Source organism: Hetaerina americana, unplaced genomic scaffold (assembly GCF_022747635.1).
Source record: "Hetaerina americana unplaced genomic scaffold, ioHetAmer1.1.p SCAF_22, whole genome shotgun sequence".
Taxonomy (NCBI): domain Eukaryota; kingdom Metazoa; phylum Arthropoda; class Insecta; order Odonata; family Calopterygidae; genus Hetaerina; species Hetaerina americana.
In genome coordinates this window covers 3,114,117-3,130,126 of record NW_027286786.1, presented here as the reverse complement: position 1 = coordinate 3,130,126, position 16,010 = coordinate 3,114,117, and the positions used below count along the sequence as shown (strand labels likewise).

Genomic DNA, 16,010 nt, shown 5'->3' with positions numbered 1-16,010 from the left:
TCTTAGATGGTCTACCACGGGGAGCGTTAGACAAGGTGAGTAGATTCATTATCAGCCGCCAATTTCAATGCAGACGCGAGGGAAATGATAAGAGAAGCATGGACAATGATGGTGGAAGAGGAAATAGTTGGTAGGAAACTGAACACCAACTTAGTAGATTTGCGGATAATCAAGTCATACAGGTTCGTCCGGAAAATAAGTGTACTGAGCTCAGGAAAAAAAATGTATTACACTTTCACATATCTTAAGCTAATATTCCTCAAAATAGGACCCTTGTGAGTCGATACACTTGTTCCAGCGGCGTTCCCATTCCTGGAACGCTCCCGCGAAGGCATCATCGGGAACCTCTCGAAGACACGTCGTCACGGCCTCTTTGACGGCGTCCAAAGTCCCGTATCGCGTTCCTTTCAAACTCCTCTTTATCTTCGGGAACAGAAAGAAGTCCGGTGGTGCCAAGTCCGGGCTGTAGGGCGGGTGCGGCAGCCTTGCCACGCCGTGCTTGGCCAAGAAGTCCGACACGACAAGCGCGGTGTGAGACGGCGCATTGTCGTGATGCAGCCGCCAGATGTTTTTGATCGCTGGCCGGACGCGGGCGACTCGTTTTCGAAGCCTGTCGAGCACTTGGACGTAAAATGCAGCATTTACAGTTTGTCGTTCAGGTACAAATTCGTAGTGGACGACTCCCCTTTTGTCAAAAAAGACAATGAGCATCGCCTTGATCCGAGATTTGCTCATGCGAGCTTTCTTTTGACGGGGTGATGATGGGGTGTGCCACTCCGCACTTTGTCTCTTCGACTCCGGATCGTACTCAAAGATCCACGTCTCGTCACCCGAAACAAGTGGTAGTGGTAAAGTAACAAGTTGTTGGATCATTGAATGGAAGACGGGCACTTTCTGGTTCATAGGGTGGCAGGAATGATTGCATCACTGTGACATAGTTTCCTGTACATGACAACACTGTGTTTATCATCTATGATAGATATGGAAAGTTGAACAGAGTTCAACTCTCTCCCAGATTTGATTTCCATGGTGAACTTAATTTTGGGGTGTTGGGCATTTAAAAGATTGAGTCAACTGTCTAGTTGTTATATACTCCCAGTCCAACAGCAGATGGTGTGGTCCAAATAGAAATACCAGTAGAGTATATTAGTAATGATAGGTTGGCCGTAGTTCTATATTTGTGAGTCTAAATAGCCCATAAATATTTCTGTTAATAGTGTGGATAGAGGAGATCCCATTGCTTAGCCCTCCCTTTGATGATAGCACACATAATTGAATAAAAAGTAATTCTGGTTGGCACACATTTCCATGAGCAGTTGGTGTTCTTTTATAAACACAAGGTTCATGTTGGAGTCTCTTGGTAAATCCTTTTTAACTAGGTTTTTTGAATGGGCACAGAGATAAGTACATTTTTTACATCAAAGAAAACTAGTTTGGAGTTAGGAGGCAAAGAGAAATGGTGAAGATTACGTGTTTTGAGAATGGAATTCTTTACACTATATTTTGCTGAAAAACTAGTGGAACTAGTGAAAAACTAGTAGAAAAACTAGTGGTATTCAGTTTGGAGGCTAATTTGTATGATGGTGAGCCTATGCATGATACCACTGGGCGAACGGGTGTTCTATCTTTATGAAATTTCGGGAAGCCATTAAATCTAGGAGGTAGAAGATTCACTTGTAATAAAACTTTCTGAGAACAATTTAGAACCTGCGGACAAAGCTGCTTTTACACTTTTTTGGAGCCTAGTATTTAGGTCATGAGGGAGGATCACAAAGGACTTATCTGTCAACACATGGCCACATTTTTCGATAAAAGGTTTGTGTAAGATTATTATGCTATTCCCTTTATCTGCTTTAGAGATGATCAGGTTTTCTTTTTCTATTTTCTGCATGAAGGATATTAACACATTGTTATGTAGTAGGCCCACTTTCTTGAGGCGGGCACTGTCTCCATTGTCAAGATGGGAGGTGATAATACCTTTAACATTTTGTTTAATACCTGTATGTTCAGAATGCAGGGCAACTTCACAGTCCACTATCAAAGATTTTAAGGGGTGTTGTGCCTGAGGCTGAGTAGGGGCAAACTTAAAGCCTTTTCTGTAGTCAAAATTTGGAGCCGATAAAGGAAGAATCAGAGAAATTGACTACTTCAGGATGAAACTTAAAATCACTTTTGAGTTTACACTTGGGACAATGAGTTGCATTTCCCCATCCACACAGCAAATAATGTAGTTTTTTGTTTATAAAGGAATAATTTTTGGAGGAGACTTCACTTCCCACAGATTTAACATGGTCATAAAGAGAGTGCCACTGAGTGACATGTGAAGCTGATGATAGTTCCATGAGGAGGTGATGGAGGTAATGTGAGTAGGCATCCCTCTTACTGTACCAATCTCTCAGTTCTCATATAATCCAGGTTCTCTTGGTGCAGATCACAGTATGATGAGCTGCTTTTGATGAAGATTTGTCGGTTAGGTTCACATACTTGGGGGTAAGGTCCAGGTTGAGACATTTCTGTTTAGTTCTGCCATATGGAATTAAACAGATAATTTACGAAGAGTTTGGCTTGATAAGGTATGCTACCGTTCCGAATATATTCAAAAAGTTCAGGCAACATGTAGTGGATATTTGTCATTATGAGATAAACCATATTTGCACTTTTCCAGATTTATTTGTAACGCACAACGTGTTTCAGTTCATCGAACCATATTCAGGTGCAAGACAAGATCCAACATATGATACATAATATTTATACTTGTTTAAGGAATGGAAGGGGTTAGAAAATATTGGGGAGTAAGGTGGTTGGGGACAAAGAGTCATTTCGAGGAAGAAAACACTTTGTTCCTCCACATACACTCAAACACGACCCAGGCCTCGACTTACAAAGTTATCATCTTTGCATACCAACACCTGGTTTGCGAATAACAAATTATATGTAGAAGAAAAAAGCATCCCCCATTCTGATAAAAATTGCTTCCTCAAAATGAGGCCTTAAACCTTGGGGTGAATACTTTAGAGGACGGTGGCAGGTGTCTAACTGGAGAAAAAGAAAATCTCTCTTTAAATATCTCATCTGAATTCTCAACCAACCGTTACACTTGTGATCTTATCATAACAATTTTTAATGAATCCAGCGGATTTTGTCTGGACTTTATCTAATTCTTATTGCCAAATTTTCTCCCGAAGATCCATAATTCATGCGGTATATTCCAAATGGTGTCTCACTGGATCAATAGAAAACCTCTCTTTAAATCACTCATCAGAATTCTAAACCACCCGTTTATGGCGGATCCGCATATTGTCCTGATACGTGCTCCCAAAGAACTCCCACCAAACACTAGACGTGATTGGCCACAGACAGCACTTAGCAAGCACCGGCCACTGACGTAGCACTGATCTAAAAATATCAAATAAGCAGGATGGTGCCACGGATGAAACTCTCAAAGAGTGCCTAAGATGAAGTTTATTCTCCTAATGAAAAGATGAAGACGGCCCCTCAAGATTCGGTTAAAACAGCTGCAGAAGATCAATGGGAATTGGCCAGGACAAAACCTGAATAGAGAAAATGTAAGTAAAAAAAAAGGCCTGGGGTATAAAGGCCAGATCATCAGAGAATCAGTGGCATAAAAGGTAAGTGCGGAAAGGGGAGGGAGGGAGGGAGGGAAGAGGGTGGGCGTTAGGGATGGAAGGAGGGAGGGAAGAGGGTGGGTGTTAGGAAGGAAGGAAGGGAGGTAAGAGAGAAGGAGGGTGGGCATTAGGGAGGGAGGGAAAAGGGTGGGCGTTAGGGATGGAAGGAGGGAGGGAAGAGGGTGGGCGTTAGGGAGGGAGGGAGGAAAGAGTGTGGGCGTTAAGAAGGAAGGGAGGGAGGGAGAGAAGAGGGTGGGCGTTAGAAAGGAGGGAGGAAAGAGGGTGGGCGTTAAGAAGGAAGGGAGGGAGGGAGGGAAGAGGGTGGGCGTTAGAAAGGAGGGAGGGAAGAAGGTGGGCGTTAGGAAGGAAGGGAGGGGGGAAGAGGTTGGGCGTTATGGAGGGAGGGAAAAAAATGAGTGGGCGTTAGGGAGGGAGGGAAGGGGGAGGGCGTTAGGGAGGGAGGGAGGGAAGGGGGTGGGCGTTAGGGAGGGAGGGAGGAAAGAGGGTGGGCGTTAGGGAGGGAAGGGGGTGGGCGTTAGGGAGGGAGGGAGGAAAGAGGGTGGGTGTTAGGGAGGGAAGGGGGTGGGCGTTAGGGAAGGAGGGAGGAAAGAGGGTGGATGTTAAGGAGGGAGGGAGGGTGGAAATAGGTTGGGCATTAGGGAGGGTGGGAGAGAAGGGCTTTGGCGTTAGGGAGGAAAGAGGGTTGGCTTTTGGGAGGGAAGAGGGTGGGTGTTAGGGAGGGAGGAAGGGAAGATAGTGGGCGTTAGAGAGGGAGTGAGGAAAGAGGTTGGGCGTTAAGGAGGGAGGGTGGAAAGAGGGTGGTTGTTAGGGAGGGAGGGAGGGAAGGTGGAAATTAGTTGGGCATTTGGGAGGGACGAAGGGAATAGGGTGGGTTTTAGGGAGGGAGGAAGGGAAGAGGGTGGACTTTAGGGCAGAAGGAAGGGAAGAGGGTCGGTGTTAGGGAGGGAGGAAGGGTAGAGGGTGGGCGTTAGGGAGGGAGGGAGGGAGGGAAGGAGGTGGGCGTTAGGGAGGGAGGAAGGGAAGAGGGTGGGCGTTAGGGAGGGAGGAAGGGGGTGGGCGTTAGGGAAAGAAGAGGGTGGGCGTTAGGGAGGAAAGGAGGGAAGAGGGTGGGTTTTAGGGCAGAAGGAAGGGAAGAGGGTCGGTGTTAGGGAGGGAGGAAGGGTAGAGGGTGGGCGTTAGGGAGGGAGGGAGGGAGGGAAGAGTATGGGCGTTAAGGAAGGGAAGGAAGTGGGCGTTAGGGAGGGAGGGAGGGATGAGGGTGGGCTTTAGGGAAGGAGGTAATGAAGAGGTTGGGCCTTAGGGAGGGAGCGAGGGAAGAGGGTGGGAATTGGGTATAATACAGAAATTCCACTACCAATATGCATGCCACATACAATTGTGGGCGAGGAGAGGGCATTGCTGTCGATTGTTTCTGAAATATTTTCAGAGAAACTATTGCATGGAGATCGAAATTTGTATGCTCTTCGCACCATTTTCTAGTTTTAATAATTATCGGAGCTGTTACTTATGCGTAGAAATAATGATATACGAACTAATTATTACTCTTTTTTTTCATATTTATATATTACTATGTTTTGTACATGGAATTTCATCAATTATATATTCTTTTTTTTAAATAGTAATCGAACAAGTTTGGCGGAAGGTGTATAATTTGTGCTTACCAAAACGGTTTGCCAGGAATAAATTAAGTAGACATTTGAGTTGGTGAACAATATTGTTTGGATAGACTACCGTTTAAGCTAGACCAAACCACTACATTCCTTAGCCTAGCCTCACAAGACCCATCCTGAGGCCTCAAATGGCATTAAACCTTATTACAATTCCGCATATATGTTGCCTTCCCTCATTCCGTCCAGTATGCCTGTCCGCTTCTCTTTCAGCCTTGCTTGTCAAATGTTCTTTCCTTAATCCATGTCTTCAGCAGACCCTCACCCATCAAAACGCTTTACCTCCATATATGCCTCCTTTGGCATATATGGAGGTAAAGAGATGAGATGGCTCCCATTAATCAATCCTCTCCCTTTCTTAACATTTCATCGTTTGTATTCATTTCCATACGCTTTGCCTTCTCCTCCATTACCTTACTTATCTCTTTCTGAAAGATCCATTGCCCTGCACAATTCTTCCGTGCATTTCCAAAATAGGTAATATCCTCGACTAAACTTGATCCAAATGATCAAGCATAAAAGTTGTTCACGAAAAATAAAGGGCACATTTTCTCAGTGGTAAAGCTGGTAGCTTATATCCACTCCGTTAGTCTTTTTCATGATGTCCCACTGCCTAAAGAAGTCAAGAAACCTAGTTCAAGGAAGCCGAAGGGGAATCGGAGTTTTCCCAAGGTGCAAATGCGATTTCTATGGGTGATAATTGCTGAGAATGCCAGGAAAGAAGCAACAGGCGAGGCTATCTCTTGAAAAACAGAACTGAAGAGTAAAAGCAGACGATAGGAGTAGAAGATCACAAGAAGACACAATCAGCGCTACATATTTAGCATACCGAAGGTTCTCATTGTTATAATGAAAAGAAAAATGAGGTCATGCAAAATATGGAATTCGTTCAAGTTAGATCTGCAGGAATCATACTCTCACGACGGAACCTTATGTTGGAAGACCTCAACGAAGATTGAAAAATATTTAATCTAGGAAATGGCGATAAGGCATGAAAAGATCAGTCGCTAAAATTTCTTATGAAGAAACCGGAGACCGTTTAGGAGAATGGTTATACGATAGTCCACATCCGTAAGAGAGGACAAAGATTAGGAAATTCAATGCCAAAAACTATAACATGATTCAGTAACACAACGAGTATTGTCAGAATAAAAACTGAGAAACACCTTGGAATGATTTTGGTTCTATTTTTCAGGATCAAATATTTCGCAATGAAGCCTAAGGGGGGGTTGGTTTGGCAGTTTTCATTGTGAAATGAGAAAAATTGAAAATTCTAAAAAGGGATTTAATGCCTTTATATCGTCTCAAACAATCACTCTAAAAATAAAGAGAGGGTTTCATTGGTTTATTTGGTAACAATGAACAATAACAACCACCTTCGAACGATTTTGGTTCTATTTCTCAGGATCGAATATTTCGCAATGAAGCCAAAGGGGGGGGGGTATTGGCAGTTTTCATTGTGAAATGAGAAAAATTAAAAATTCTAAAAATGGATAAAATGCTTTTTAATCGTCTTAAACATTCACTCTAAAACAAAAGAAAGTCGGTTTCTGCTTAAAATTTGGAAATAATGGTACATTTACAATCATTGAAAATTTTGCTTGATCTTATAATACAGTATTATTTTCTCCTTTTGAAAAAATTCTTGGTTTTATGGGTTTATTTGGTAACAATGAACAATAATAAACACCTTGGAATTATTTTGGTTCTATTTTTCAGGATCGAATGTTTCGCAATAAAGTATTGGCACTTCTCATGGTGAAATGAGAAAAATAAAAATTTCTAAAAATGGATTAAATACCTTTAAAACATCTCCAACATTCGCTCTCTAACAAAATAATGTAGTTTCATGCTTAATTTTTGGAAATAATAGTACATTTACCATCTTTGAAAATTTTGCATGATCTTATATTATGGTTTTATCTTCTCCTATTGATTTATTTCTGGGTTTAATTGGTTTATTTGGGTACAATGAACAATAATAAACACCCTGGAATCAATTTGGTTCTATTTTTCAGGATCGAAAATTTCGCAAAGTAGCCAAAGGGGGGGTATTGGCAGTTATCATGGTGAAATGAGAAAAATAAATAATTATGAAACTGGATTAAATACCTTTCAAACGTATCAAATATTCACTTTAAAAAAAAGAATGTCGTTTTATGCTTAATTTTTAGAAATATGGTACATTGAAAATCATTGAAAATTTGCTTGATCTTTTATTACGGGATTATCTTCTCCTTTTGAATTAATTCTTGGTTTACTTGGTTTTTTTTGGTACATTGAACAATAATGAACACCCTGGAGTCATTTTAGTTCTATTTTTCATGATCGAATATTTCGAAATAAAGTATTGGCGAAATAAAGTGAGATGAGAAAAATTAAAATTTCTAAAAATGGATTATTAAACTTTTAAACGTCTCAAACAGTCACTCACAAAAAAAAGAATGTCGTTTTATGCTTAATTATTCGAAAAATTGGTACATCGAAAATCATTGAAAATTTTTCTAGATGTATTGTTACAGTTTTATCTTCTCCTATTGAATTAATTCTGGGTTTAATTGGTTTATATGGGTACAATGAACAATAATAAACACCTTGGAACCATTTTGGTTCTATTTTTCAGGATTAAATATTTCGCAATGAAGCCATAGGAGAGGCACTTTTCATGGTGAAAAGAGGAAATTAAAAATTTCTAAAAATGGATATAATACCTTTCAAACGTCTTAAACATTCACTCTCAAACAAAAGAATGTCGTTTTATGCTTAATTTTGGGAAATAATGGTCCATTTGCCATCTTTGAAAATTTTGCATGATCTTATATTATGGTTATATCTTCTGCTATTGATTTATTTCTGGGTTTAATTGGTTTATTTGGGTACAATGAGCAAAAATAACACCTTGGAATAATTTTTGTTCTATTTTTCAGGAATTAATATTTCGCAATGAAGCCAAAGGCAGTTTTCATGGTGAAATGAGAAAAATGAAAAATTCTAGAATGTATTAAATGCCTTTTAAACGTCTCAAACATTCACTCTCAAGCCAAAGAAAGTCGTTTTATGCTTAATTTTTGGAAATATTGTTGCATTTAAAATCATCGAAAATTTTGCTTGAACTCTTATTAAGGTTTTATCTTCTCTTATTGAATTATTTCTGGGTTTAATTGGTTTATTTGGGTAAAATGAACAATAATAAACACCCTGGAATCATTTTGGTTGTATTTTTCAGGATCTATTATTTCGCAATGAAGCCAAAGGGGGCAATGGGCACTCTTCATGGTGAAATGAGAAAAATAAAAATTTCTAAAAATGGATTATATAACTTTTAAACGTCTCAAACATTCACTCTCAAACAAAGGAATGTCGTTTTATGCTTAATATTTGGAAATAATGGTACATTTAAAATCAATGAAAATTTTGCTTGATCTTATATTACGGTTTTATTTTCTCGTTTTGAATTATTTCTGGGTTTAATGGGTTTATTTGGTAAGAATGGACAATAATAAACACCTTGGAATCATTTTGGTTCTATTTTTCAGGATCTATTATTTCGCAATGAAGCCAAAGGGGGGGCCAAAATAAAAAATTCTAAAAATGGATTAAATAATTTTTAAACATCTCAAACATTTACCCTTAAGACATAGGTTTGTTTGCCCTTTCATTTGCCATATTAAGTAACTTTCAGCAAATCAAATATTAAAAATAAGAGAATTAATGAAATAGAATGTACTTGTTTTGTTGCTCTACTTCGCTTTGTTAGTATCGGCGCTCAGCATTTCTAGACAGACTCTAGGTTCTATATCAGTTCCCCTTAAATGATGTTTGTCTCAAGCCTGAATTGAGCTAAGCTTTTGCAATTTAGAATTTTCTCCATAAAAGATTGAGAAGAAAATCATATACAGCGATGTTTAAGCTAGAAGTCATTAATTTCGCGAGGCTTCCAAGATTTATCCATTGATAAATCTTTTAAATCAAAGTGACAATCTACTTGGGAAAAGTGGATGATGCCTGGTATGAAAGACTACACAGAATCGGGAACGATGAAAAGAGTATCCTTTGAAGAAATAAGCCAGTGGATCCTGAAATGTTGATAGGGTGTCAGAGTCTGTGTAAAAATAGATTTGAAAACGCTTTAGGCAAAATTTCAACGCCACTTCTCGAAGATGAGGAAGAGTTAACTTCGGAGAGTGAACGCGATGATGGGCCTGAGTAGATAATAAATGCACTTAATTTATCTAATTATGATTTTGCTGATGAATTTATTGGATTTGAGTGGTCTACCTATCCTATCATATATTTATATGTACGTGTATATAATAGTACGTACTCTACGCATGAATATTTCATACCAATTCCATTGCACAAGGAGCAACTTCACCTCACTATTGTACATGCTTAGCATACGAAGCATTTTAATGATAATAGACAATTCTGAAGGAATATTCAACTGCTTTATTTTTTAAGCTTATAATTGCTTATTTAATGAAAAAATGCCTTTCAGAGATCATCTGAGAATCGCTTTTGAGACTTAGGATGTAGTGTTTTCGTCATCTTTTTATAACTGTCGCATTAGAATAAAGAAGTACGACGTATTAGAAGAAATGAAGTATGGAAATTAATCTAGTATTATAAATTTTTCAAAACAGCTCTAGCAATTGTGATATGTTGCCTTTGTCCTCCCGAGTTTTTAATGCCTCTTTCTCCAATACTTTGCAGCAATTTGAAATAGAGTCATGAACACATAGGCAGCCTCTTATTACTTCATCATCACTTGCATCTGCTTTGCTATAGTGAATATTTTCCATTAGACTTCCATGAGAAAGTGATGGATTTAGTGGAATCATGCCAATATTTCTGTGCAAAGAATCCTAAGTTACTTTCTGAGAAAATTCAAAAGAGCCATAGGAAACTCATTAAAAAGCATTCATGATAATAGACAATTCTGAAGGGATATTCAACTACTTAATTTTTTTAAGCTTATTTTAATGTGTTAATGATGTAAGATCTTGAAACTTCAAGTCTATATTTTCATACCAATTCCATTGCACAAGGAGCAACTTCACCTCACTATTGTACATGCTTTAGTACACTTGTTAATGCTCTACATGATGGGAATCAGTATGAATTCATGCTAACCTGTATAATTCCCTTTTGCTTTACGTCAAACACCCCCATAAGGTACAAAATAGCACAAAAAGTAAGAAGCTGGAGATTAAAACAAAATTATACCCTGTAAGATTTTTGCAAATAAATCAGACATAAACTATCATATGCTGCTAAGATATAAGCAAGGAATATGTGGCATTCCAATTGAAAAGTAATCAATCCATGTTAGAAAGCAATTTCCTCGACGAAAGATGCAATGAGAAGAGAGCTGTTTCAATAAAGCTAATGAAAAAACATTGTGCAATCTAAAGGTACAAACAGGAGTGGAAGGATTACTGAAAGCAATGTGTGTGTGTGTGCATTTGTTTGAGGCCATACAAGTTGAGCTGAGCAGATCAAAAGGGGTGGGAGTAAGAATAGAAGAAAATCTATTTAAAGCAGGATTTTCTCCTGGTATTGTCTATCAAGCGACTGGTTTATCACCAGATGAGTATGGAAAACAAAGAGAAGCCTAATCATCAAAATGAAGGACAAGAGATAAAAAATGTGGAGGATTTTAAGGGAATATATGCAAGCATAATAAGCAGAAAGGCTGGTTTGGGAATATCTTGCTCTAAAATACATGACTGTAAACAAGGAAATGTTATTATTTTAAGGAAAAGGTTACGAAATAGCAGGATAATTATCAAAGGAGATCTGTAGATCTTATATATTATCAATAGAAGAAGAACATTAAGAAGACAAGGATATTGAGGGGGGTATAGCTGGGTGAGTGTAAAAAAATTAATAATCAAGAATCACCAGAGGAATTGGATCCATGGATAGAAATTTTATCACAAAGAAAGACAATTTACTAAGTAAAGGGAATGAAAGTCGCAAATAATCTACTTAAGTTGGGTTTTTCAATTGATGTTATTTCCGAACTAATTGAATAGTAACAACTTCTTTAACATAAAGAATTTAGTTTTTAATCTGGTGAAAATATGCATGCATTAATATCATTGCTTTCTCATTAAAAAATAAGATTAAGAAATTGACTTGACTTCACCCAAAAGCTATGGATTTATGCCAAGACTGCTAAATAATCAGCAGTGATTATTTAAACCAAGTTTGTTATTACTAAAGGCTAAATTGAATGTGAATGATAAGAATAAAAGTGAAAATAAATGTAAAGAAGAAATAGAATCCAGAATATTTGAAATCAAAAGAAAAGCTCTGCTTGACCATGAACTTCTAAGTATTTTACATAACATTGACCAAATTGCTAAAAAATCTAGTAAATATAAAAAATAGGAATAGGAGGGATTCTGTGCCATGAAATTGATGAATTATAAAAGGAGTAACTAAACTTGCAGTTGCAGTGATAGCATATGTTAAAGAATTAACGATTCACTATATTCTGTTACCCACGAAACCAAAGGTTGAAATCTCAAAATCACCTTCCCTGACCTAGAAAACGTTTTTTAACCTACTTATCAATGCCATATTTAGGTATGATTTTGTGCATAAAAACTATCTTTATTGTCATAGTTTTAGAATTTTTAAGGCTTTTTGGCCACCTTCCAGGCATCTATCCCAATTTTCTTTGCCCCAAAGGTTCTGTCTGGGAAGATAGACGATAGAAGATATGACAGACGGACTGAAGGGAAGAAGGAAGTATGCAGAACTGAAGAGGGGTATATTTAAGTAAGGTTGAAAGTCAGGTTGTATTTTGTTAGGAGAGGGTGGGAAATGTATCATTGTACTGTTAGATAGGCCATGCCCATTCAAAATCTACCTTAACCAGAGGAATACCAATTATAAAAAATATTCAAGGACATCAAAATATTCTCTTTGTCACTCCCATTTCTTTCATAGATAAATTAGGTGGATAGCAATTGATTTCATTTGATTTCTTAAAAAAAATTCATCTATTGTACTGAATACCCATTACATTGCAATGCAGATAATCGACGCTGATTTTAACATGACCATGTCAACAAAAACTAATTTTCATCCCCTGTAAGTTCAATTGAACACTCAATAGTTTACTTCACATAGATTGCAATACAGAAGATAGACATAAGGTAAATCAGTCAAAAATATTTTCACCTAGGATTGGGTCAACTGAACATTGTTACATAAATGACATTACAGTAAATGAGTACTGGGTTAATGTAGAAAATGGGTACTCCAAGCTGCAGAAAAACACATTTTCATCCTCAATGGAACCTTCTGAATTTTCCATATTGATTTTTCATCAATGGGGATATACAGAATTTATTTCATAGTTTATCTTCAATAACTTATCAAATGTTGAGGTTCGATAATTCTAGTATCTTTCTGTTGCATCATATATTTAAAATGGTTTTTATTGGAGTGCGAATATTTCTTCAACACTATAGTTTATAATTCTTTTTTTTAACTTTATGTAGTTGAATTAAACAATAATGTGCACATATTATGTATCATGCAAGCATATCTAACCTTAATAGCATTTGTATTTGACTTTTTCATCTTTAAGAATCCACACATCCAAGGATGTAAAACAGGATTCTGGCATCTGCCATTGCTCAATATGCTTGTCAAGGGGGCACTCAGGGGTTCCGACGTAATAAAGCTCCACTCCAACTGCTATTCCTAAATGTGCTCACTAACCACTGGAAGGCAATACACAGCAAATGCCACATAATCGGTTAAGAAATTCCTATTAAAAAAAACAAAGGGGTCAATCAACACCATAATATCACATTAAAAAGGCAAAAATCAACATCTTTCCGACAAGAAAGGAAATCGTCAGATTTTCTTTCTTGACTAACTTCCTGAATATCAAAATTAGCATTCTCTCAGAAAAAAAATTGAGCAGATTGCTCTGGATCAATTATTTCAGCATGAAAGTAATAATAGCCAACTTCTACTCAAAATTGTTTTCAACTATATATTTCACAATCATGAATGGGTTACAAAACAATTCAACTTGGTTATTAGGATCTCCACAATCTATTTCAATAATTAAGGGTTTTCACCATATTAAAATGTATTCTCGTTTCAGGTAGTAATTGCTTCTCTAATAGATTCCTCTTCATGCCTGCCTACATTGAGTGAATCCGTAATTCTGCCCACATATGGCTTTTATTGTGTTCTATGCCTTATAACATAGACATTGAGTTCATTTCTTCCTCTCCCATCCATTTCTAAAAAACCTATTCTCATATTTCATGAAAGACATCACCACACCAAGGCCACCAATCACAATTCAACATGTGGCACTCACATGAAACTGGAAATTACTGCCTTACAATTCAATTTTCCCTTTGAAAAGAAACCTACTACAAAATCCAGATGAACAAAACACAAACAAGAGTGTATTATTTGTTTGAATCACTGTGTACACAATTATAAGCAGTTCGGCTATCAAGAGTTTCTCATTCTTCTGTCTTCAAATTATGGCATTAAAACTTTTTTTATGGTTTTGATTCATCACTGTTAAATCTATAGTGTATAGGAAATACTTTTTAAAAAATTCAAGTAAACTATTAAATACTCTGTCATCACTGTGTGCAAAAATTCAAACAATTGTTTATAAAATTATGATAATGTCCATTAACCGAGGTATTTCAAATTACCTCTACTCTCTCATTCCATTAATTCAATCTCTCAACTCTACTGCATTTAGCAGAAAAACAATTTCATTATACCTCTGTATTAAACAAATCAAAGAACACCAATCTATTGAGTACATATATTCATATAAAACCTTAAATATTACTCTATACTTTGAATCATCTTCATTTTAGAATCTATGAAGCTGTACTTTAATTCAACAACAAACCTTTATATCAACTTATGCACACTTCCTTCCATCAAGCCATCAAAAATAACAGCTTTTACGAAAACATTTCAGTAAAGAAATTCACTTCCTTTTGTACTCGCAAGTCAGAATACAAAATCTATACCTTCTGAATTGCAGCAGAGTCTCTTTCACTTTTCTTTGAAAAACATAATTCACTATCAACATAACTAGATGTAGATCTCACACAAGTCTTAAGCACATAAGGTCCACCACATCAACTGTACAAGGTTACAGTATTGCCGAATATAATTAGGTTCAATTATATCCATCCAAATTCTGCACAAGTTTACTCAAAATCACATTCTATGCCCTCACCAATCAGCATGCTACTCAAATGTACATCCACAATGAGTAGGTAAGTTCATTGAATGGTGGGCATGTAGGTAAGACTTTTTCCAGCACCAATTGGTCAGTTTTAAACTGAAGGGAATTCACGCCATGAGCATTTCTTTCCTCCTTCAGATCCAAGGCCCACCACTGTTCCCAGTCGACCCCCTTTCAAGCAGTGCCGCGGCATCTGGTCGGCCCATTGCTCTGAGCACAGAGAGCAACTGGTGAATGGGTTGCTGGGATGGTTGCTCCTGAATCCCTCTGGCTTCCCACAAGTCAAGAATATGCTCTGTTGGACTTCCCTTCGTGGCAAAGTAGTTTATGTACCTGAAATTTGGTAAAGAGCCAACATTAATACCTCCTTAATCAACTTTTCAATCATGCAGAAATGTGTGTGCTTCATTCAAGCATTTTTGCATTCGCTGTCCTGATTGATTCATGCAATGGTGAAGGGTTCGTTCAGTGTGCAACAGGAAATAGGTTCAAACCTCCCAAACTGAGTCTTTGTTCAAATCTTTTTTAAGAAATGCTTTTTTCAGTGATTCAGCAGTGATTTTACAACTTATTAGTAGCTGAGATTGATTCCCCATTTCAAATTCAATGTTGCTATGGCAGATCACTTAACAAGGGACCCAGTGAGGATCTGCAGGTTGGCACAAAACTTCGTGTAGTGAAAAAACTGTTGCTAATGTAAGCCAGAATTATTTCCAGAATTTGGTCATTGTTTTAAGAAATATTTTTATTTAAAAATAGAGGTAAATAAGGAAATAGTTGGGGCTAGCATTACCAAAAATGCATCTACTTAAAGAAGATTAGCTCCAACTCCTGCACTGCAGATGTATCAATGAAGAAAGCTGCTCATGCTTGAAAACCAATGTCCCAAGGGCTGCATTATTTAGGGGTGTGAAACATTTTATTTCCTTTTCAAATAGCTTGGAAACAATGGCCAAAAGAGCAATTTCCAAAAATATATGTCCCACATAATTTCAATCTTCTTTCATTCTTGCTTGAACTTGAAAAGATCACATTTCGAAGCCATTCCTTGTGAGTGGAAACTTACAACTAACTGCTTGAGATGCAAACACTCCAACTACAATGTCCAGTGAAACATTGTTGCATTTCAAGATTTTCATGCAAAATCCTGGAAAATTTCCAATCATTCAGATAGTACATCGCAAATGTGACAATGTCATGCCAAACTAAGACCCATAATTGATGAAGCAATAATCCATACAATTATAGTTAATTTAATATTTCATGCAGTAGACCAAGCAGTTGCATTGATTAACTTTAGCAAGCAGAACATTATAACCAACGAAACCCACAACTGTCACAAGCTGAGAGTATAGAGGTGGTTCTGTGCTTGATGACTCCATGTGACATCTAATTCTGCGCAAAGGTTAAAACTGACCTCCCTCACGTAAACTCAAA

At 37.4% G+C, this 16,010-nt stretch overlaps 1 protein-coding gene across 1 annotated transcript in view; it reads right to left on the bottom strand.

Moving 5' to 3' along the window:
• Positions 1-13,344: 13,344 nt before the first annotated feature.
• Positions 13,345-16,010, bottom strand: part of unc-5 — a 462,517-nt gene continuing 459,851 nt past the window's right edge. The window contains exon 20 of the mRNA XM_071586409.1: positions 13,345-14,906. Within this exon, the coding sequence (XP_071442510.1) occupies positions 14,708-14,906 (199 nt within the window). The 3' untranslated portion in view covers positions 13,345-14,707. The remainder of the gene's footprint in view (positions 14,907-16,010) is intronic.